We start from the raw sequence: 24,161 nt of genomic DNA, 5'->3' as shown, positions 1-24,161 counted from the left end.
AAAGCATCAGCAATAGCAGCAGGCTCCTAAACAACCTCTCCTGAATTTTTCTGAATGCTAAAAATACTATTCTGTACTCTTCGTTTTCTTATGCAAGCATGAAAATATGCTGAATTCATATCCCCCTCCTTAAGCCACAGAGCTTTTGCCTTCTGTCTCAGGAACTTAAGTTTTTTATTGTGAGCTAAATTGAACTGTATCCTAGCTTCAGCTTCCTGAGAAATCAAAGCTTCATTTTGAGGATCTGCATTAAGCTTGATTTGGATCTCCTGTAAACCTAGAGCAGCCTTAGTATCATCATCTTCAACAGTAGGAAAGAGTTGATAGTTTAAAACTTTGAGCTCCTTCTTAACATCCTTCAGTTTCTGCACAACTCGAAACATAGTTGTTCCTTGTCTTGGCTGTTGCCAGGAATCCCTCACAATCCTACTAAAATCAGCACAATCTGCCAGACATTAAAGAATTTAAAAGGCTTCTTCCCACTACCAACTTGATCAAGAAAGTTGATCACACATGGACAGTGATCCATTAAGCCTTCAGGTAAAAAATCAACTTTGCTATTCTGAAAATTATTAATCCAGAAATCATTCCCAACAACTCTATCAATTTTTGAACAAACTCTATCAGCCCCATCCTGTTTATTGCTCCAAGTGTAGAACTGACCTCCACATTTTAACTCTCTCAGTTAACTCTGCCTGATACACAACCTGAATTTCTCAACTTCAGACAAAGTTACGCTGGAACCAATTCTATCATCCAAGTTCAGCACATTATTGAAATCCCCACCTACAATCCAAGCTCCCTTTATTCCCCTACCTAACACAACCAACTTATCCCATAGGTCATCTCTTCTACTAGCCTCATTGAAACCATAGATCACAGTGTAGTGGAACTGTTTCCCTGAGGATTTATGCAGGATTGACAAATGAATAAACTGACTGTCAACAACCTCAACTACTACATAGAAAACTGAAGGCCTCCAGATCACACAAATTCTACCCCCCTTATGCTGAGAGTGGTTAGAAGTGACTGACCAATCATTACCAAACTTTGCAAAGACTGTACCAAACTTAGCAGCCTTTATTTTAGTCTCAAGGAGCCCAAATAAACCAATCTTATGATGTCCTAGGAACCATAGAACATCACAAATCCTGTCATATTGATTCAGGCCCCTTACATTCCAGAAACCAAAGTTATCCATGGGGAGTGTTAAAAACACCCTCCCCCACACTGCCACATAGCACCTTACCATTCCTCATAGTCATCCAATTTCTGTCCTTCATCTGTCATTCCTCTATCTCAGACTGATCTTCTTTCTCCATGTCCTCACAGTTATTCTAAATCTCCTCATCAATCCCAGTAAGTGGAGAGAATCTCCCTCCCATAATGCCAACACCCCTATTATCATTCCTATCATTTGGTTTGGTAAAAGAAGTAAGCCTTGGATTAACAAAGCCAGAGGTATGATTACTATCAGGATGCTTATCTGATATTACACTAGTCTTCACAACTGGCCTCCATACTTTCCTTACCTCTTGCCTCACTTCTTGTCTCCCATCATTCTTCCCCTGAGCAGGTATGCTCTTAGCCTTGGCCCCAAACTTCCTATTACCTTGACACTGGTCAGCCATGTGCCCCATTCCTTTGCATTTCACGCATGTTATTGGCTTCCATTCATAACTCACAGATTGTTGAATCAGGACCCCATTTTCATCCAGGAAAGTTATCTTCTCAACCAAATCTCCATCAATCTTGACTTTAACTAGGAGCCTTGCATAATCAATCAGTTCCCTCATAGCAGTAGCCCTGTCCATTTTAACAGGCTTACCCACAAGGCCACCTATTTTCATTAATGTCGAATGCCCCCAAAATTTCAGATTCAGATCATGCAATCGAATCCAAACAGGCACTGAGTCTATCTTCTCTTCTTTCAAATTCAAACCAGGAGTCCATTTCTTCATAATTACTGGCTTCCTATCAAATTCAACAGGCCCAGCTAACATAGCTCTCTCCATCCCTTCAACATCTTTAAATCGCACCATGAAAATACCATTATTCATCGCACAAACCTTCTCTATCCCAAATCTTCCCCACATTCTTCGAGAAAATCCAGAAAAGACATATAGAGATGGTTTATCACACAACACATAACAAACAATCGCAGAATTCCAGTAATCAATTTCACGGCTTACATCCTCCATACTCAATTTCAAAACACCAGACCCTTTACTCTCCCTATTATCAAGATTCGAATGATTTCCATCACAGTTAAAGCTTAATTGATCATCTGAAAAGTTTCGGACCTTATCTCTCCAAGAATGACCCAGAAAACTCTCATTACTTTTTTCACCAAAAACAAGGCATCTCAAATTGGGGGTTTGAATAACATCACCAATTACAGAAATAGGATCCAAATTGTTATCGAGATTATCATCAAGATTATCACATACCATCATGATTGGGGTTGGATTAGCAGAATTCGAAGTATTGCGATTGACAGAGCAATCACCATTAGCATTCTCATCCTGCAATTCCCTGCTACCAATAATGGGGGAGTTGTAGTGAATTACCTCCAACCATTGCTGAAATTGAGTCTTATGAAGCTCCTTTTCCTCCTCTAACACCTCCTTAACTGGGATTTCATCAACTAGCATATCCTCCAGCCAACTCTGGACAGAGCCATCAATAGGGGCACCATCATCCCTCTCCTTCTTTGAAAAATTCTTCGAATTCGAGGAGTCTTTCTTCTTTTTCTTCTTTGATTTTGAGTTGGAAACCTTTTTGCCCCACTTCTTGGCCTTCGCCATGGGAGAGAGCTCTAAGACAAGCTTAAAACCCACGCAAAATGTGTTTACGCAAACTTTCTCTCTCTAGACTTTCTCTCTCTAATTGCATTTACTTGATGATGATGTTTATATGACTTTCATTTGATTCAATTAGCTTTGTTGAATGTATTTTACTTTCATTTGATTCAAAAAGCTTTGTTTGAACGTGTTTGACTTTGATTTGATTCAGTTAGCTTTGTTGAATGCATTTGACTTTCTTTTGATTCAAAAGCTTTGTTTGAATGTGTTTGACTTTGATTTGATTCAATTAGCTTTGTTGAATGCATTTTGCTTTCATTTGATTTAAAAAGCTTTGTTTGAATGTGTGTTTGACCTTCATTTTATTTAATTAAATTTGTTGAATGTGAAGACTTTAATTTGATTTCTAAAGCTTTGTTTGAATGTGTTTGACTTCGATTTGATTCAATTAGCTTTGTTGAATATAAGAAATAATATTTCCTCTTTGTATATTACATCATTTAAAATATTTATGACACTAATAAAGAAATTTAGTAAAATGGAATACTATATTAATTATAAGAAAAAAAAAAATTATCACGACGTTATATATATGAAGTACTATATTGATTAAAAAAAAACACTATGACATTGAAATTAGTTATCCCTTCTCTATTTGCCAAATTATCATTTATTACACTCCCTTCTTTATAGCAATATAATATTTAAAGATGTACTTATAGTCTTTGCACAAAAGTTTGATTAATAATATAGGTTTTCGAAGAATATAACATGAATTACATGATATAAAAGGTGGGAGCAACTCACAATTTATTCACAATCGTAAAATAACCCCAAAAGACTTCTAATGGAATTGGCTATAGTGTAAACTAATGGCAACAATACCAAATATAATTCAATAAAAATAACTTTTAAATATTACTCCCTGTTAAAATTCAATCAACACCAAGAAATTACATAATAAAGACCTAAAATAGAGGGAGAATTAAAAGAAAATGTCAATATGCGTAGTACTATATTTTTATTTTTTTAACAGTAAGATACGGAGGGTGCCCCTCTTATATTGGGACATGAGAAGATAATTATATTAGGACATGATATATTGATATTCTACATACAGAGTAATTTTTTGAGAAAAGAGGAACTTAAAAGGATTCGAAATCCGTGATTGATACAAAGTAACCATACAAAAGGGTTTTTTTTTATTTTTTATAATGTTGTTACTAAAATTCCTATGACGTTAGCCAAAAAGTACAGTTTAAAGTAGCCAAAATTTATAGTTACTTTCTAAATTCAAATAAATTATAAATCACCTTGACAATGGCACTTGGGAGAAAAAGGGTGGTACTTGTGTGCAATCACCGATACAAAGCACGAAATCATTATTCAAGCAAAAACTTCTCTTATATATTGAATCCAAAATGTATGTAAATACCTTGTACTTACTTTAGATTCTTCTGCAATCTTCTTGTAGATAATGGATAGGATGATTATAAACCAAATTCAATTCAATGAAAGATAATATATTTTTCCTTTGAGTAGGGATAAACGTGCATATGGAAATCAGGGGTTGGTATATTTTTTTTTTCCTTTTACATAGATTATTGAGAAAAATGAGTAGGAACTTATCGAAATATATACAATCAAGGGAATTGACTACTCCTTTTCAATTGATAATCGTAAATATAAGGTGATTTATTCTGTTTAAGGCAGTTGTTGTTTTATATATATATATATATATATATATATATATATATATATATATATATATATATATATATATATATATATATATATATATATATATATATATATATATATATATATATATATATACTGGTTGAAGGTTTGGGTTTTTTTAAAATAAATAATCAGTTTTAGATTTTAGAGGGAGAAAAAAATGTTAAATTAAAAATAATAATAATAATAATAATAATAATAAAATAAAAAAAATAAAAAAACAACCAAATTTTTATGATGAAAGTTTTTTTTTTCTGGGAAATAAGATTTTGTAGAAGGTTATTTTTGGAAAGGAAAAATTCCCAACTAAAAAAGGGTGTTCCCTTTAAAGAGTAACATAGATTATACACTTTTTATCATGATTTTGATATTTTAATTGTTATGCTTTATAGCTAAATTGCTTCCAATATTATGGTCTATTCTATTGTATTTTTTATCACCTTTTGCAAGTTTAATGGAAAAATGTAATTGAAATCATGACTAATAAGATAAATTGGACAATTGGTTTAGGTACCTTTACCTTATTTTTAATGGAAGTGATCACTAGTATTTTGAATTATGTGCGCATTAATATTTAACCAATTTAGCCAAATCTAGTTTGGAGCAAATATAATCTTTATTTGTATGCCTTTGAAATTGCAAGAAATATTTTTCACTATAAAAGAATCAAGTAGAGGCCAATACGGGCGAAGCTGACTTCCATGACTCAACGTTGTACCATCATCCCCGATCCTTCATTCATGATTTGTAACATATGGAGTTAGTAGTCTCATGGATTATGAATAGGTGTAACCTTCATGGATCAAATCATGCATTGTTGCCTTTCGTATGGTCCCTTTTCGTGGTTGCCTTTAATGATCCGTGAACGGTTTACAATTTCCTTAAAAAACTTGTTGGCGGCTCCCTACTTTTTATCCCTTATCGTATAATATCAAATCCCAATTCCTATGATTGTCAAGCATATTCACAACATGCTTAAGTAAGCGCGCTTCAGTCGATGCCTATAGGTACTAAACACAATTGTCTTCCCTAATTAACACTTAGGACACATACAATCATCAAGCAACAAGCTTGGCGCAATACAACTCCGTAAACATCATTAATAAGTGGTAAAAGTACCAAATAATGGGGTTTAGGGCTATAGGTAAAATACTAATTTAGATAGCACAAAACAACAATCTAACTATTGGATAAAAAGGTTGGGATGGCAGGACCATTGTGGCAAAATTTGGAGTCTTTTGGGAAAACTTTAACCATCCGATCAAGCAAAAAAACGTTGACAGCTCCAAGAGAAAAACTATAACTTCACTCTCTGCCTTTTATTCTTTGTTTGTGAGTGTGTATATTGATTTAAGAAGGTTCTCCAATAGCTATTTCTAACAAAGTCAGCCCCTTATAACACCAAATGCAATAAGTTTTCACATGGGCCCAAAAGAACAAGACCCGCATGGAAAATACAATTCGATTGAACATAGCTCATATAAATAAAGTAGGCTGTTTTTCCAAGTAGGAGGGAATACCCAACTACAAGAATAAACAAGGGATTTGGTGAAAACATTTCTACAAATATTGCAATTGCTTTATTTTTTTTATTTTTTTATTTTTTTTTAAACAGGAGCCTTAACAAACAAACAAACCACATAATTAAAAAAAGAGAATTTACAATTAGTCGTGGTTGAGGATATGCGCCTTGTGCTTGTCTACTCGTTACCTTTGAACCTTGTAGATGCTTTTAGTTTGGCGAATAGTATCCATCGTTTATCCAAAACTAACATCTGTGACCATTTTATCTTGAAGCATCCTAACCAAAAAAACATAATCCATGTAAATTGTAGCAACCTACAATAAACATTTTGCTCCCCACCAAAGACCTTCAAGACATGCATTCATCTCTGCAGGTAAGGGCGATTGAGTCAACCGTGGGTCACTCCCCCAAACATACCTTGAATATCAAATTCCAAAGTTTTCGGGCATTACCCCAATCCGGACCCATGTGTATGTTTATTATTCCACGACCGTCTACCAACATTGGCATTGTAAAAGCACCACCAATATTTAGTAAAATAGCCCGCATAAATCTCGGGGGATGATTCAAGCCTTGCTCTGGAGGATGTAGACATCGTAGGTTATCCCCTGAGTCCGCTAGTAACAAGCTTTGTTGCCTTAATCCTTCTAAAATATTAGCCGGCATTGACACGTGACTGCTAGTTAGCTCCCCAAAAATTCTACTACGTATTATTCCTAGTGACCCACAACTGTTAGAGTGTGATAATAAAGAAAGTAGTCCTACGACCACTAATTCTATCCTGACTTAAAAATTGATTGGATTGAAATAGCCAGACATAGTACAGAATTCAGTCAATTTTTGACCGGTATGCAATTATTTCCCTTGTATTTGTAAAATTTCACCCCTCCAAGCTTCCCTAGCAGATGTGCAAAATTTGAACAGGTGTTGTAAATCTTCCCCTTGAAATTGGCATAGATCACTAAAGGTATCAATCCACATCCCACCTTCCCAAATTACTCTTCATTGCAGAAAGAGAGGGAGGTGTTTCAGAGATTGATTAAGTAAGTTTCCCAACTTGTATGAGTGCATCTTGATGCATAAGTCCTATGTATTTCGTAGGCACATAGGAGGGCAATTTGGAGTTCGACGGTGCATTTTCTCTCTCTTAATGGTACAGTGGTACATTTTTGTGTACTATTATACATGTATAAATGTAACATTATAGTATAAGTTGTCTGAATAGTACTTTTTGTATAATATTATGCATGTAGTGGTACTTTTTGCCATCATATTTTCCACCAATGCTTTTTCTCGGGTTCCCATTATTTACAAAAATGTCATCCTATTTGCATGAAAAACGCATAGGGCCTATACGCCAATACTTCTCCAACTTGTATAATTGTAAAATTGGTGTCTAACTTTCTACTTTAAAATCAGTACACTAAATTATTGTTTTTTAAAGGAACTTGCTCAAAAAATTGGTACTATAAGACCAGTACAAGGAGCTCTAAGGTATACATCAGAACATTTACTACTTGTAGAGTTTAGTATCTGATATCGTTGAATACAAACTTAGCCTACTTAGGAAAACAACAGCACAAATTACAACAACATTCAAGAGCCTGTTTTTTCTCCCTTGAAACAGCAGCTTCCGTCTTCTGATCCGCGTCTATCTCCATTGTTGTGACAGTCTCATGCATTGCATCGTATTGGTATTGTAGATCAATCCACTAAAAAAGAATGCATTCTATTACTATTATTATGGTGATTATAATGTTACAGCAATAATTTACAAGGATGATCTAAATAACCTCGCCTTTGCCTCTCTGCCCTTGTGCTCTCAAAAAATAGGAAGAGGGCTCTGGAAGACTGGAAAATCTAATTGATGAATATATGGCAAAATCAGAGCATATGGGATTGGATAATATCTGAAACTTGAACCTAGAATAAACTAATTATGCCCAAAGAAGCCCATCGAATCCGATTTCCTCGTTTGATACAGGACTATCCCCAATATCCTGATCTACAGCGCTATTATCTGTGAAATTATCCAAATAAGGCTCCATTAGATCAGAAGATCTTTCAGAAGGAATCCCATAATCTTTCAGGATGCAAGTTGAGGCAGCTGCAGCTACTTCTCGCTCCAATACAACAAGGTAATTATCTTCAAACTCGAAAACTAGATACTTATCCTTGCAAGCTGGGAAATAGACAATAGAGATATGTAAGATTTAAGGTTAGCTAGCATCAAAATGTTAAGAAAGAAATTTGAGTCCTTACAATCGACAAGATGAGCTAGATGATGAATGTTTCTGATGTGTTTGCCATTTAACTTCAAGACCTGCAGTTGGTAAATCTCAGACTCTTAAATTATGTATACAAACCCAAAACAAATAAGGGACTGTTGGACGTATGATAGAGCTTACCTGTTGATTTCCCATATCTTCATATCCAATATTCACTTCATTTGCCAAGACCTAACACCACAATCTCCCAATAAGCATAAAAAAAGCTTTTTAAAATACTTTGCACTCTCTGTTGTAAAGTATTATTATGTTTAATTACATGTAGCATATTAACTTAATATCTTCTACTTGGAAACTGAGGGCACCAAAAGGAAACCCTTGAGCAGAAAGAATATAATTAGATCAATACCATTTCTGTGAATATAATTATTTTCTTGGTGTCATCTTACATGGTACTTGAATTAATTATCTTTTTTGCAAGACTTCGGCACAAAATTAATTGACATATACTGTATAATGTAGCTACCTGTGATAGGATCACAATTTGTTCTCCTTTGAATCGTGCCAAAGAATATCTTGCCTTTGCCACTAGTTTCAGCTGACAAAATGACCAAAGGAGATGTTAGCTACTTTCAACATCCAAAACGCAGTAACAGAAAACATGCACTTTTTAAACAATACTTATAAAGCAATTTTTTTCTCTTGGGTTAACTCACCCCCATAGCTTCTTCACATTCCTCTCTATGCAGAAAGAAGGAAAAAAAAAAAAAAAAAAAACAGTTCGTTAGCATTTAAAAGTTGAGCCATCAAATATAAGCTAATGGAGCGTAAAGTTAGCAGAATAGTACTCTATAAGTGGTTCAGAAAGTGGGGTGAACACCAATCCAGCAACTATCAAATATGCAGGTTGGCCTCCTTCAATGTGGAATGGTACCTTCAAGATCAGAAGTATAGGAATTAAAATCAAATGAAACAAAATATATACAAGTATATAAATTAAAGTTGCTCAAAATCATTGGCAAGAAATCGAATAAAGACATACCAAATGGACACGTGGATTCAAAATTGTCTGAACTTTCATATGAACCCCATTCCTAATGATGCCAAGCTCTACAGAATCACCTGAAAATCTATACCAAGATACTTATAAGATTAACTGCAAACAGTCTCAATATGAGGCAACAGCTAATTCAAGCTGGTTTTCAATGATTCAATAATTCTCCCCTGATGGTTTTTGTGGAGGACCAGAACTACACTGTATATTACTTTTCTGTAAATTTTTAAATAACAAAATTTGAACATTTATGGAATTAAGAATTTATATTATACAAAAAGGTGACTAAATGGAACTGGAAACTGAGTAATGCAAATTGAAATGAAACCTTCCTAAATTGCAAGGTGCTAGTCTCTGATATATGATTCTGCCAAATAGGACTTGCAAGAAGCTTAAACCAGCAATCCATTTGTTTAACAAAATAGAGAAGAGGAAAAGTGAAATTACTTCTGACTAATGAGATAGCGGAATGCAATACGCTCAGTTGATCGGAAAGGCACAGTTCCTTCACAGCCAACATGGACTCCGTCAAAATTCACAATCACGTCGCCCTGTAATATAGCATTTCCTTTTAGCATCATAGTTGTAGTTTTGACAGTTTTAAGGTTTTTTTGTCGTTGAGCTCTTCGTAAACATTACTCTACCATGATCAGCAGCAAATTCAACACATGAGCACAAGCAGCTAATAGCAAAAATGTGCTGTAATCTACAAAGACATGTTGAATACACAACGATATAAAGCTCAAATTCAAATGTTTTGTTTTGTATATATACAGTGTGTGGATAGGAAGGTCGAATTCAGTACCAATTGGTTTAGGTTTAGTTTTATCTCTTGAGAGAACCCTACACAAGGTTTATAAAGTGAAAGTACACTATGAGGCTCATTGTCAATGTATAAAAATGTTGAAATTTCTCTACAATTATGGTCTAGATGACAAACTAAAGGGTTCTCTCCCTGTTCACTCTTGCATCTCCTATTCTCCTGCTTTCTCTGACACTAAAGTAAGCAAAATCCAAAAGTGAATCTAATAAAAGATTAGTGGTAAAACAACCTTAAATTACAGCTTGCAAATGCTTCCCAGACCTAAACCAATGTCCAACTTTAAAATTACTCAGTAATAAGTATGAGTACCAACAAGTAGTCCATATCCATCTCATAGCAATACTCTAATCTTCACTCACAACCCATTCAGGATCATGTCTAAGGCTAAAATAATATTTTTTTTAACCATTTTCACTTCATGCAAAAAATCAATTCCACAGGAAAATGCAGCCTTCGAAATAAGAGTTAGCTTACCTCCTTCAAAACATTATGTGCATCAGAAGTGGGTTCAACTCGCCGCACTAGAACTCCCTGAAAATTGGGATTTAATTGTAAATGTCAAACACATAATCTGTTGAATGTCGTGCAAATGTCATACTAGGATTATGCAACCAGAAACACTATATCTGCACTAGTGCTAGCACTATACAGTTTTATTTTCTTCTCTATGACAAATGTACAACACGGTGAAAGCAGAATCTATGAGGGATGGGGTCATTCCGAAAGGAAATATCTTAAATTTATAATACAAAACTACACTTGGTGTAAAATCTTAGCAAAAGTGATTGCTTATAGCTTGGTGGAAAGATCAACCTCATTAGACGTCACTTTCAAGCAGGAGCGTAGAGCTGGATTCTCCAACTTCTGCAGCAATACACCAAGGCAAGGGAAACCTGAAATTGTATGCAATAATTCATTAAATAGATCCAGCTCGAATCAAAGTTGATTAAGATAATTTTTGTAAACCTGAACAATTAATATTCACATGAAAGCTACTCCTTATCCAAGTAATACTGCAAAAGAGAGGAAGACAGACAGTTGATACACAAATTTCCTATCCTTCTGGCATGATGAAAGCAATGAAACTGATGGAATTGGCCAGTTTAATATAGTTTATGTTAATAAAGAGTGAAAGCAATAGAACTGATGGGAAAGTTCACAAAACTCTGATATTGCCATCATTTAATTGGTCAGATTTAGATTTGGACAGGAATAACCTCAAAACTACAAAAATTTAAAAGTACCCTAGTCGTTTTCTTATGCATCATCCAAACAGGAAGGACTTTAGTACTTATATTTCACTTTCCGCATAGTAACCAACCAGAAATACAATTTCCCTTCTCTTCTTTCTCCTTTTCTCTCCATGTTTACTCCTCTCTACATTCCCAGTCATTTTAGGGAAACAAATAGGCTTAAATAAATGGTTCACTGCCACAATATTTTGGACTTGGGTTCCAATAACAGACCAAGCATAATTTCTAAATATCAGATGCAAATCTAAAATTTAAACTGTTATTTGAAAACCAAAAAAAAAGGTTTCCTTACCTGTGTACTTCCCGTTCCTCTCATAGTCTTCCAAGAAATGAGAGACCACAGTAGTTGGAATCACATATCCTATGTTCTCAGTATCATCTGATCTGAGTACCTGATATAAGAGACTAATAAATATCAAATCAACAACAATGCATGACTGTTGCATGCATAAGAAAGATGGGTCAATACAAATTTTCATGCAGCTTCGGAATTCAATACTTGAGATTTTTGCACTTCACCTCTAACCAAATTCCAAACACATGTCAATGCATGTTCACTGCTAAATTGAAAGTAATTGTACTTCTCAATAATAGTATCATATGAGAAAAGCACAAGAACTATATAGACCATACCTGAAATGCCACACCAATGCACTCCCCTTGGTCATTGAATGCAGGGCCTCCACTATTACCTGAAACAGAATAGTGCAAGAGAATAGTAAAATAGTACAAGGATTTTAATGCATAATTGACGTCACTTATAAATAGTATAAAATGCTTTGGGAATAAAGAAAAAAAAAAAGGTTACTGACCAGGATTTATAGCAGCATCAATTTGGATACCTAACAAATCAGACGACCCATGTGCATATGATGTAACCTGGAACACAAACAGATAAGAAATTCGAAGCCTTCACATACATCAAGTAGGACAGAAAAACAGTAGCATTATGTAGCACATTGCAAGCAGAATTCATTCCTCGGCAGCCACATTCACAAATTTGAAAATAAAACTCCTTGCAGATATTGAGAAACCAAGCTAATCTGAAATAACAGTATATAGATATATAATAACAATTATATGACGAAGCTCAATGATTTAGCATTTTACTTTCTTGCAAGTTTTGACTCTAGACATAAACCGAAACATTATGCTGGAGGTGTTCCATCTACATTGTACAAAGACAGCAATGTTTACCAGATATATAATAATCATTTCAACTTTTCAGTAATAAGGTTGCAAAGCAAAGAATAAACTCAACCATCCAATAACAATAATTACATCTTCTTACTCACTCAAAATAAAGGAAGTGCATTCTTACATAAGTTTACATCCCTATCATCTCTCCCTTGCTCAATTAAGTATATAGGATACAACCAAAACCTATATTATTTCAAGGAAGCGATACATTAATAATGAATTTAGTAATAGTAATACTGAACCAGGATACAGACAAGGGGAGTAAATTTAAGATGTTCATGATATATCTCATAAAAGGTAGAACTTATCTCCATTATGCACGTCAAAACTTTTAGAATCTAAATCATACATCATTCCATAAATTTCTTCCCTCTATCTGCTCAAGGCTTTTAGCCGATTCCATAAAGTTTTCTAATTTCACATTATTTTTTTAATGGCAAAGAAAAATCTTTTCATTTTACTTTCCTTTACAACACCACATGGGTCCACTAAAGGACCCTCTAGCATTTGGTGTGTGTGGTTACAGATACTCAGAACAGCATAATGGAACGGAGGTAGTAATAAAGTGGGAACTTAAGGAATGTAAAACTAGAAACATAATAGAAAAAGAGAATTCAGATGCATATATAAATCACTGATTTTTACAGAAATGCTTTGATTATCAGCAAGTATATAATAACAGGTTTCATATGTACTGATGTACATGAGAGACATCAGCAAAATATTTTGTTTAATACTTCAAAGTAAAGGCAAACCTCTATTCGTGAAACCACCCCCTTTGTCACAGAAATTGTATCTCCTCCAAGGGGATATCCTACAACAGTGACTGAATCCTGCCCATGAAAATGGCCACATCATAATTAGTTTGCAATAATCTAAAGGAAAAATAAATTGATAGATTATATTTCTTTACCATGCTTTTTAAGATGCTATTTCTAGATACTATCATAATTCTATTGACAGCAAGAAATACCAAATTTTTTCACCTAAATTTATAGCCATCCATTCAAATGGAAATTCAGACATTATATCTCGAATTCCTTAGACTATATATCAAACTATTCACACATTCTTGCTCATCAAGTATTTAATCCTTCTGGGTGAGTTGCTCAACCATTTACAACAAGGCTCAACAGTCAATGCAGAATTTTCATCAGATCATCTCATCATCTTATAATTATTTGTTTACACCACTAAAAGTGCAAATGAAACAATTTGCTCACAATTATAGCTATTTGTACAATAACCTCACTAATTGGACTAGGATTTTTTTTTTTTTTTTTTTGGTTATTTCTTTGTAACTTTATAAACACTTGATTCTTATACTCCCAAAATAATTATATACACTTGATAGATTTGGGAAGGATTTTCAATGGTTATTTAAAAATAAGAACAGCATTGGGACACTCAAGTATGAGTTAAGCGCTTAAATCTTTGCATACCGGGTCACTTGTTCATTTCCAACACACAAACAAGCAGAAGCAGTTCACAACTGGCTCTTGAAACCCCATGGAACCAAATGACCAACATACAGGTTGGAAAGTACCAAACACAAGACTTAAACTTACAGTTGAATAAATTTGATAACTGTGATTTATTACAATAATAATAACATTGACTTTAATTTATCTTCTCCCAAGCCTTTGAAATCAAGCCTAATGTACAGTTGCAGTTATTGTTACTTTTAAAAGCGATAATATGAAAGGTAAGCATTAAAGATAATTTATTATTTAGAAAGTAGTTCCTACACATCTATGAAATTCTTTCTTTGTGTCCTTTACATGCAAGCGAAACAAAAAACTTGTCTGTGTCTTGTTGCACACATATAATGTTGTCTTGAATTACAATGTGTAGAAAAGTCGATATATTCAAGACTAACTAGTGACTGGTTTTGTCATCGAAACAAAAAAAAAAAAAAAAAAAAAAAAGCACACACACACACTATGGCTGGTTTGGGAAATACCTCAAGCATGCATGCCCTACATTTGGTAAGTGGTGGACAATTATCGTGTTCATTTATGACTAGTGTCAATTTGGTGTGGAAATATGTTAGTAAAGAGAATGAAATAAGGTATCTTGTACTCCCTCTGTCCCTTTAAGTTCGACCTTATGGGCAATTTTCATGGGAATTAAGAAAGTGAAAGAAGAAGTAGCTAAAGTACATTGGAAAGTGAAATATACATGGGGTTTGCAAAAAAGTAGAAAGAGGAAGTAATAAAAGTACATGGGAAAGAAAAATTTACATGAGGAACCTAATTTTGCATTAATATTGTTGCAAATTGTAGAGTATTTTAATGCAAATGGGATGATCATTTTGGGACTAAATTTTGGCCATAAGGGTCAAACTTAAAGGGACGGAGGGAGTACTTATTATCAGTGTAAATTGAACATGTAATCTATAGAGTACATTAAGACCCAATAATATCATTTTCATATATGAGAAGAGAAGCCATAAGATTGTAGTCGATAAGTCTCTGCAATTTATACTTGATGTCACAGGTTTCAGGCTTTGTGTTGCCAAAGTTAGTAACTTTGAAGTGAAGGCCATTGCACTAGGAAAGGTGCTACGTGGTCAACACAGTTTTCTTTTTTTAAAAAAGAAAAGATATAGATGGTGTCCTTGTTTTTACTTCAGTAGCTATGGAATATTTTCAGCCAATCCTCAGAAGGTTGCTCCTCTGCAAGATGTTACACTAATATCTCACTTATATCAGCGCATTTTAAACCCTATTTATCAGTTGAACTAAACAAATAAATTCAAACCAAAAATTCTTGCCCCCATTCTATAGAAAGGATAGAGTATAATTATCTGAAATAGTAATTACATATTACATTCATTTCAAACCAAATACTTTCTATAATTTAGACACCCATTTTTAATTATTTCATCCAATAGGTATTTGTTATATAAATATATATAAGTCCAAAGAACTCACAAACACATCAACAAGCCTTGGGACCTAAAATAAAGGTATCATACTGAGTCACATAGTCAGACAGATTATAAGGTTGATCAAAAAGTCGGATCTGGCTTTCAAAAGGAGTCCATTTGCTTTCTTATAAGTAGTTATAGGCCAAAAATACGTAATTTTAAGTGTTGTTTGCACTGGAATGAAGATCCAGCATAGCTTTTTAAGTTTACAACCATTGAGAAAAGTTTATACATGGATCTCCCACAGAAAGTATTTAAAAAAGGATTGTGTTACATTGTTAAGGGGAGAAAAAATTGCACCTGCAGATGCGGTAGCCGACCCAAAAGAAGTGGCTCAGCTCCTTTCCAAAACTTCTCATTTTCCACAGAAAGCAGAGCTATGTCACAGTCAATACCTCTGGCTAAAACCTGTACAAATGAACTGAGAGGAAAGTAAGTTGTTGAAGTGTCTTAAAGTTAAAATAAACAGGGACAACTCATCTAAAATTTCCTGGCCCTAGTCAAAAGTTAAGTTTCCCAAAACATATTTTCATAATTTAGCTCCAAAGAAACAACCACAATGGGGGAGGAAAAAAATTATTTGGATTCATTCAGTAACAGGTTTATCCCATTTTTACAAGCTACGGAAGTAGAGCCCTTAATGAGTTCTTTATAAGGCATTTCAAAAGAATATATGGAAACTACAAAATTTAGGTGGGTCACTGCTGTTGCTCTATATGCCATATCATTGTAATGGCTGAAATGCTATCTGATTCTTAGAGTGGACCACGAAGAAACACACTAAGCAACAACATAAAATTTGAGATTATAATACCGATAAAAGAGGATCTCAAGCTAATAAATTTGTACCTTTGCAACATATTTTGTATCATCTCCTCTCCTCTTCAATTTCACCTGCATTACATAGAAAGCAGTACAGATGTGAAAATTGTATAAGCAGTATGACAGAAAAGTGGATTCTACATGTGGACGGCGCAGTCAAAGACTTCTTATGAATTTGCTTATTCTATGAGCTTCTAAATTAGTGCTATAAGATAACAATGCAGAATTGTCAGAAAGCATATTAAGAAACTATACATGCAAATCCCCACATAATGATTGCATCTCATGCCTCGATTTACATCCCCAGATTATGCAACACCTCTTGACAGTTTCAGTTAACATGCTGCAAGTATGTTGCATACTGTCATGGAATGACACATAATTTCAAGGTATTATCTTTTAATTGGTCAAGTAGCATCAAGGAGGATGGCAACCAAACACAAAATGGATGAAGCCTGCAATAATATTCCCTCAAGCGAAAGCCAAAAGAAGTAATTTGTCTGTTTGTCAAGTTATTAAGTTACACATGCTAGAATGATGCATTTCATCAGTTACACAGAGTGCATGACAATACCCAGCAAGCAATGCAGGAATATATAAATGTTCCTTCTATATACATGAGATCTAAGCCAACAAAGATGTAGCTCTGTCTCAACAAGAAAAATAATAAATGTCCACAGCATGAAAGATTTCAAAACAAGTTTAAAACCACATTTTAAAAACAAAGGTAATATATGAAATGAAAATTATTTTGGCAACAAGTAAATGAGATCATTGCACACGCAACAAGACTCTGGAATTTAGGAAGGAAGAAGAAACCAAAAGAGTGAATGAGAAATGGGAATGAACAGCCAAAAGTGTTTAAAAAATAAAGGAAGAATATAGAATAGACAGAGGAGTCATGAACAAGGATTAGCAAATACACACGCCTCCACAAATACAGCTATTATAAACTCTCTTGAATAGATACTTACTTAAAATTTAAAAGTAACCACAAGATGCAGCTATTTCATTCTGTAGGTTGATGTTAAAAAAAATTTAAAAATAAAGGAAAAAAACACATACACACATAATTACAAAATTAGAAAGACTAATTAGTAGATTACTTTTATAATATTACTTGCGACAAATGATATCAATATCAATAATCAACAAATATTCTAAAAATGCTAAAACAAACCCCAAAAAGTTGTTGGCCGTCTAATAAAGCAGGCTAAATTTAAAAATGCGCACACGTGTGATGCATGTGAAAGGGGCTTAGGAGGCGATAAAATTCAGATAAAGACAGGATATAAGGTTATTATGTAAAAGAGTAGTAGCTTACACGTGCACTACTTGCCATTTCATCCAGGTCAATCTCATTTCTTTCTTTTATCATCCTTAGTTCCATGCATGATTAAAGCACAATGAATGTCTATTGTTTTAGTCTGGTGATTTCTTAAAACTCAATTAGTTTGAAAATCTCTGCCTCTTCAAAACTAAACACAAACTGTCTTCATTCTCTTTCTCAATCATTTAGTCATGCAATAAACTAAAGCTCTCGGAAACCTGAAGTGCCAGAACAGATGATTAAGGTACTGTACTTAACAAACAATGACCTAAGTATTATTCACAGCTCATGGATAATCCAAACTGAATAATTTAGGCAAATGGAAACCTGGCTATAGATAAGGAAAAGGTGGGGATATCAATCAGAATATGATCAAGATACTTAACAAACAATGACATGCAAGCATTTCATTGCTGCCACCAGATTGATCCAAAGAGACATCATCATGTTCCAAAGCTTTCAAGTATAGCTCTTTGTGAGATTCATTAACCACAAAATAAGAACATAACCAGGTCAGATACAATATTTAGTCAAATTGCAACATATGCTCTCTTATTGCAACTCTACCCAATTCTGGTAAAAAATACAATTAAGTCAATGTCAAGCTTACATGGTCTTCCCTTCAAAAAAAAAAAAAACTAAGATAGCAAGAAGACATAAAAAGCTGCATCTTTTTAAGATAAAACCGGAAGAGTTGATGAAAGATAAAGGACTTTTTAAAAATCATATAAAGTTATAAACTGAGCTCACCTGTGTGTAATGTTCAACACAATGCGCATTTGTCAAGAGCTTTCCATCCCCTATCATGAAAGCACTGCATACAGTCTTCTAACTTTCTAAGTTCATATCATTAAAATTTTAATTGGGAGGAAGGCGAAAAGGGGTACCAATAGCAGAAAAGATACCTTCCAGTACTAGTATATTGTCTTTGCTTTTGCCAGGGAAGAGAATAATCAGGTGCAGTATGAGTACAGTACACCTAACGAACATAAAGCATCAAAAGAGTTGCAAGTTAAAGCATACGACTTAATAATTGGATGTAGTATGAGTACAGAACACATAACAAACATAAAACAGCAAAAGAGTAACAAGTTAAAGCATACGACTTCTATTCCAAATTCACCAGTAAAAAGCATGTTGTAATATTTAGTAAAAAGAAAGTCTTTAACGTAAATGGAAAGGGAAATTTACTTTAATTATAAGTATTTTCCAGAATATCTGCAGAAAGAGCATAAGAAGCTATTCAAATTGCAACAGTTACTCAAAGAATAAACAATCTAACAGGATTCCTTAGAGCAAAGCCAGTTTGTTCATGAGCATAGTAATAGGTAATATGACAATGAAAATTGTGAAAATAAAACAAAAATCTATCATACCTTTACAACAGCATTCAGAAAAGCTGCATTCTGAAGATTTGCTGCCTCAGCCTGCAATAAAATCAATCCCAAATCAACAATAGAACTTCAGTTACTTGCACAGATGTTTAATAGGAATTTGATCCTCATTAGACTCTTCAAATATTACCATTTTATGTTAAGTGGTTGTTAGTGCACTGATAATTTCTCTATAATTCTTTAAAGGGTTTCCAAAATCCAAATTGTTAGTACTAGTCTTGTCATAAAATAATGATTAGGGACTTGGGACCAAATCTTACTGTTGGGTTCCAAGATATGTTAGCGGGTTTCCTAACTCTTCAAAGCGACGTGTTTAAACACGATATCCTTTTGTAGTTTGAAAATATAAAAATTATCTTTAGTTTTTCGATTCAAATAAGATAAATTGTGCTTATGAGAGAGAGAGAGAGAGAGAACACCACTCATTTCGGTAAAGACTCCCAACATCAATACCTGGTCAGAAAGATGCATCCATTCCTTTCCATCCACATAGCCTAAGGGATAACCATACAAACAACCAGTCCCAGCTCACAAGGCTTTCCTACCATTTTGCCTCTTTAAGTAATTCAATGCACTTGCTGATATTCCAGAGGATTTCGGAGTTACACAGTCTCCATCTTTAAAATGGTTTCAAAGGGCCAAACTCAAATCACAATTGAGTATATTCCTTGAACAATGAGGCTAATAGAGATAGCACACAAAAAACATGCAATAGCCTATTTTCGCTGAATTCATGCACCTCAAATCACAATACTTCTAAACCTCCAATTTTTGGCACTACGATCAAACCAGATAAATCAAGTAATGGTGTAGCATTTAACTTTTCATGCAAAAAATTACCACTTCCTTCCAGTTACCAACCAATCTTCTTTTTCTTCTGCTTGAACGCCTTAATCCCATTAGTGGGGTCGGCTACATGAACCAATATGAGGACTTCCCAGGAGGTAGCCCATCCTAGTACTACTCTCAATCATTGTGGCTCATTTCAAGCGATGTGACAAAGTTTTACACTGGCTGTCACCAGCCTACCGTAATCCTCCTCCTTTATACAGGGACTACCGTAACCCTCCTCCTTTATCCAGGAACTGGTAGTGGAAAACCCACTGGCGGAGTTCCAGTTACCAACCAATACTAAACATATATTTGCACCCCTGTTCTCCCACATACAGCTTCCAGTTATTCCTTAGATAGAACACATCAAAGCATGTAATAATGGATGAGCCACAGTTATTAGATAAAGTGAACAACAATACCAGACCCAATAAGGTCTTTTGTTTCCAACAGACTGTTACAGTTAGAAGATTACAATTTATAAGATCCCCAAAATGTTCCTGCTAGATAAGGACTAACTATGGGTCTCTAATATATAGGGTTCTCATGGAAAAATCAGCATATAAAGGCTATAGGCAACATAAATATATACTAAGCAAGATTCTTACACTGTTGTTTTTGTTGTTGCAAGAGTATATGGATAAACTTTCCTACTGAAAGATTCCTCAAAACTTAATTCCACTCCACATTTTAAATCTATAATTAAAACCATATATTATGGATCTTCTACTCCTTTTTAGGTCTCTATTATCTGCATCTGTTAGGGCACGAGCACAATAAGTGCAATATAGTTGTGGTGTTTTGGAGGTTTTGAGAAAGATAATTTGGAGAATCCAAGTTCTGTGGGTGGGCTGCTATGGAATGCGGAATTGCAGTAGCATTGGGAAGCTCTGTTGCATGTAAACTGTTAAGCATCTTTTTCAGATGTGATACGTTGCTTGAAAGAATGAAAGGAGCTGGTGGCTCGTGTGAGACCTAGATAGAAGCATTGTGGATATCATGGACCTTAAAATAAAGGAAAAATGGTCCTCAAAGAACCAGGAAACAAAAATACAAATTAACTCAATTTCATTGAATTTCTCCAACACATTAAGTGCGAGAGCCCCAGCTGCCTTAGGCTACAAAGGATGTAATTAAGAAATTATACCCTATGTTCTTGATAAATTATGCTATCCTTCTCTGAGTCTTCTGACCACAGACACCACAAAACACCATAAATTATACTAAACATTTGATTCTCTTTTGGCTTTTGCCCTTCCAAAGCTCACAAAACGAATCTGCAGCAGTTCCAAAACAGTAAAGGGAACACCGGAGACCCATGACTCCTCATACACAGCTTGCTTCTATTCTGCGAAATAGTCACCCGGCTCATCCCTGGTGTTCTCCTTTGAAATCATGAGCCCTGGTATCTCAAAGTGTGCGTCAAAGGCATATTTGAACAATTGTTCTACAAAACTACTACATTAGCTTCTTGTGCAGCATCAGGATTTCCATTATTTATAGTAGATATATAAGGATGTATGAAGGATATATACAGTTTGAGTATAATTAGGAATTAAGGATAACCTTTTTTAATTAAATACAGGTGTGTATGGGCTGTGGGGTAGGTTAAGGGTGAGACACAATGTTCCGGTGGCTCAAGGGTGAAATACCTAATGTGAGGGTTTAGACTTTTTAATTGGTTGATTTAGATTGACTGTGTTTTTTCCATGCATATGCTTTTATTATATATATAATTGATTATGGTTTAATTTATTAACAGTTATACAAGCTGGGGTGGAAAAGTACCTCCACTATATAAATTTATGTATTACATTAATTATTTTCATTCCATTCTTATTGGATGGAACTCTAGATGGTAAATTTTGTAAGAGAATCAATATTAGAATTGTCAAAGACAAATGAAGCTAGAAACAAAAGGAATTTTAGGGAGAGAGAAATATGCATTACACCTAACTCAAGAATTGGATCATGAAACTACGGTTACCACACCATGATCCTCAATGAATTATCATTGGCTTTTAGAGCTTGGTAATTGAAATTGAACAGATTTGAAGCATGATTGACAGTAACTAAGATGAATGAGGAGGTATACTATCATGCATATAAGACAAATAATGAAGGAAAACAAATGAATAAGACAAATTAGGCAGCTAATTTTTGGCAGATAGTGAAGGCAAATAATAATCCAGTGCCAAGCTAGAAACGCTCAAAGGCAGCAATGTTACCATGAGAATTATAACTAGAAGTTGCTAAAAAACAGTCAAAGAAGAATAAATACCTGCTGCTCCTTCAATTCGAAGGCAGAGCCTTTCCTGTCTTTCCTTTGCATGACAAATGACTGAATGCCTGATGATTGCGACCGCCCCATGTCTTTATTTCTGTCATCATGATGTCTATAGAAGGAATGTTTTTTATCTTTCGGCTTCCCAAAAAAGAATTTATGCGTAATAACATCTGCCTGAATGATGATAACAGAAATTCAAAATCTACAACAGTACCAACCAATGAGCCCACCACAGGTATTATATTGAACAAACAGAGATAGACTAAATAAAATAATTAAATAGGTATTAATAACCAATGAATGGAACGTTGGCACCCATATCATACATGCATTTCTTTATGTGACTTTGACGAAAAGGCATAAATACCAGGATGAGATAAGTTGCTTATACAAACTTATAAATGGATGATGTAAGTAAATTGAAATTCATTATATAACATTTTTCAACTCCATGGGATTTTCTTTTGCTTGACATAAGGTTGACCACCCTTTTTACTGAATGAAAAATTTAGTATTTTAATGGAAATCAAAGTTCATATGGATCATCTAGTTTCTGCCAAAAATAATTCCATAGTTAAGTTAAAAACTATTACACCATTAGTCTGATATAAAAGATTTGGGTCCAGCACTAGGGCATTAAAGGAGCATGTTTTCCACGGGATAAGGAGTTTTTTTGTGAGTAAAATGGAACTTTTCATTTTCATATACAAGAGCAGTAGAGCTTACTAAATGAACCAAAATTTTACATCCGTCGTTTCATCATATGAGTAATAACTCACCCTGTTCGGCAAGAATACTAAGATGCTGCTAACCTGTTATACATTTCCATTGCTAATCTGCTATCTTAAGGTAATCCAAACTCAGGACTCACACCGAGCGCTAGTCACTACTTGCAATCGACTAATCGTACACCTATCAATAGTTGGACGAGTCACTTAAAGTTGTACCCTTACATGACAATTCTCATTTTGAAGTACTAGTTCCTTGAAAGACCAAAGATAAAAACCAGGCAGCACTCTTCTAAGAAGATCGATTTCAAGCTATGGCCACCATGCTAGCAAACTTAGTACGGAGTATCAATCAACTATTTCAGTTAAAATCTTTCACATCTTATAAACAACTTCAAAGGAGCTCAATTTCATGATAAGACCTAACTCTTAATTATGATATCCAAGCAATTATAAATTGTTCCAGGCATATATAAACATATTGCACCGAGTCAACTACTGCCTATAATACTTAACTCAATTGTCCAAATTTTCCAGCATTATAAGCTAAAAACAAGCAAAACACACACACAATTCACTAACAATATAACATTCTAGTATTCTGCAACATCGTACAACAATTAAAAATGGAAATTCTAAAAATATAGGTTAGATTTACACCTCTTTAGCAGAATTCCTATTACAGGAAGAATTAGTAGCACTTCTTCTTGAAGAAGAATCACCATTACTCTTGCAATTGGCGGCCATTGAAATGAGTGCACGAAATGTAGGATGCGGCGAAGGGAAAAAAGAGTGGGAGACGAGAGAAGCGCGAGCAACATCTACAGAAGTAGTTCCGTTAAGCCAGCAGCAGCTTGCGGCTCCAATCGCCATTTTTGCAGGTGGTTTGGAGGAGAAGACGACAGCAGCAGCAGCAGCTCAAGGAAGGACGGAGGGGGAGAGAAAATGGAAGAGGAAGAAAGAACGAATGTTGGTTTTCTTATCCTCTTTTACGTTTTTGGAGTGAGGCCCATCGGATATTTTGGCGCCTCCTCCAACGAAAAATTAGCATAAAAAAACCGGGTACCCGGTTCCAAACCCAGGATTGGTGAGGACTTGTCGAGTCCAGTCAGAAAGAATAACAAAACTATACTCCCCACTACGACACACCATAGAATGAAAATGTTACTCCCTTCGTGTTTAAATAAATGAAACGTTTTGACTTTTTGCA

At 34.5% G+C, this 24,161-nt stretch overlaps 2 protein-coding genes across 2 annotated transcripts; both read right to left on the bottom strand.

Annotated features, from left to right (window-relative positions):
- Positions 1-26: 26 nt before the first annotated feature.
- On the bottom strand, positions 27-1,290 carry LOC110697911. Its single transcript, XM_021875311.1, has 4 exons — positions 1,250-1,290; positions 708-1,151; positions 487-599; positions 27-445 (listed from the first exon to the last, which is right to left on the bottom strand). Exons 1-4 carry the CDS (start codon positions 1,288-1,290, stop codon positions 27-29), a joined length of 1,017 nt encoding a protein of 338 aa, XP_021731003.1.
- A 6,210-nt stretch (positions 1,291-7,500) lies between these two features.
- Positions 7,501-24,083, bottom strand: LOC110697817 (protease Do-like 2, chloroplastic). The gene is made up of 21 exons (XM_021875213.1): positions 23,612-24,083; positions 22,218-22,397; positions 19,088-19,138; positions 18,617-18,690; positions 18,462-18,525; positions 16,409-16,453; positions 15,860-15,967; positions 13,383-13,460; positions 12,240-12,306; positions 12,061-12,119; positions 11,720-11,819; positions 10,988-11,067; positions 10,649-10,705; positions 9,799-9,902; positions 9,340-9,427; positions 9,146-9,231; positions 9,014-9,038; positions 8,824-8,895; positions 8,478-8,528; positions 8,332-8,392; positions 7,501-8,251 (listed from the first exon to the last, which is right to left on the bottom strand). Exons 1-21 carry the CDS (start codon positions 23,822-23,824, stop codon positions 8,007-8,009), a joined length of 1,908 nt encoding a protein of 635 aa, XP_021730905.1. The 5' UTR covers positions 23,825-24,083; the 3' UTR covers positions 7,501-8,006.
- Positions 24,084-24,161: the final 78 nt, after the last annotated feature.

Source organism: Chenopodium quinoa, unplaced genomic scaffold (assembly GCF_001683475.1).
Source record: "Chenopodium quinoa cultivar QQ74 unplaced genomic scaffold, ASM168347v1, whole genome shotgun sequence".
Lineage (NCBI taxonomy): Eukaryota > Viridiplantae > Streptophyta > Magnoliopsida > Caryophyllales > Amaranthaceae > Chenopodium > Chenopodium quinoa.
The sequence above is the reverse complement of the archived record's forward strand: the minus strand, read 5'-3'. Positions and strand labels throughout refer to the sequence as shown.

Excerpts from the sequence above, each read along its gene's own strand:
- LOC110697817 (XM_021875213.1), bottom strand. The coding sequence starts at position 23,824 with ATGGCGATTGGAGCCGCAAGCTGCTGCTGGCTTAACGGAACTACTTCT. Across the intron at positions 9,903-10,648 it reads CACATAATGTTTTGAAGGAG|GGCGACGTGATTGTGAATTT; the intron begins GTAAGCTAACTC and ends GCTATATTACAG. Across the intron at positions 8,896-9,013 it reads AATGTGAAGAAGCTATGGGG|CTGAAACTAGTGGCAAAGGC; the intron begins GTGAGTTAACCC and ends TCATTTTGTCAG.
- LOC110697911 (XM_021875311.1), bottom strand. The coding sequence starts at position 1,290 with ATGACAGATGAAGGACAGAAATTGGATGACTATGAGGAATG. Across the intron at positions 600-707 it reads TCTGAAGTTGAGAAATTCAG|AGTTGTTGGGAATGATTTCT; the intron begins GTTGTGTATCAG and ends AAAAATTGATAG. Across the intron at positions 446-486 it reads CAACTTTCTTGATCAAGTTG|ATTGTGCTGATTTTAGTAGG; the intron begins GTAGTGGGAAGA and ends AATGTCTGGCAG.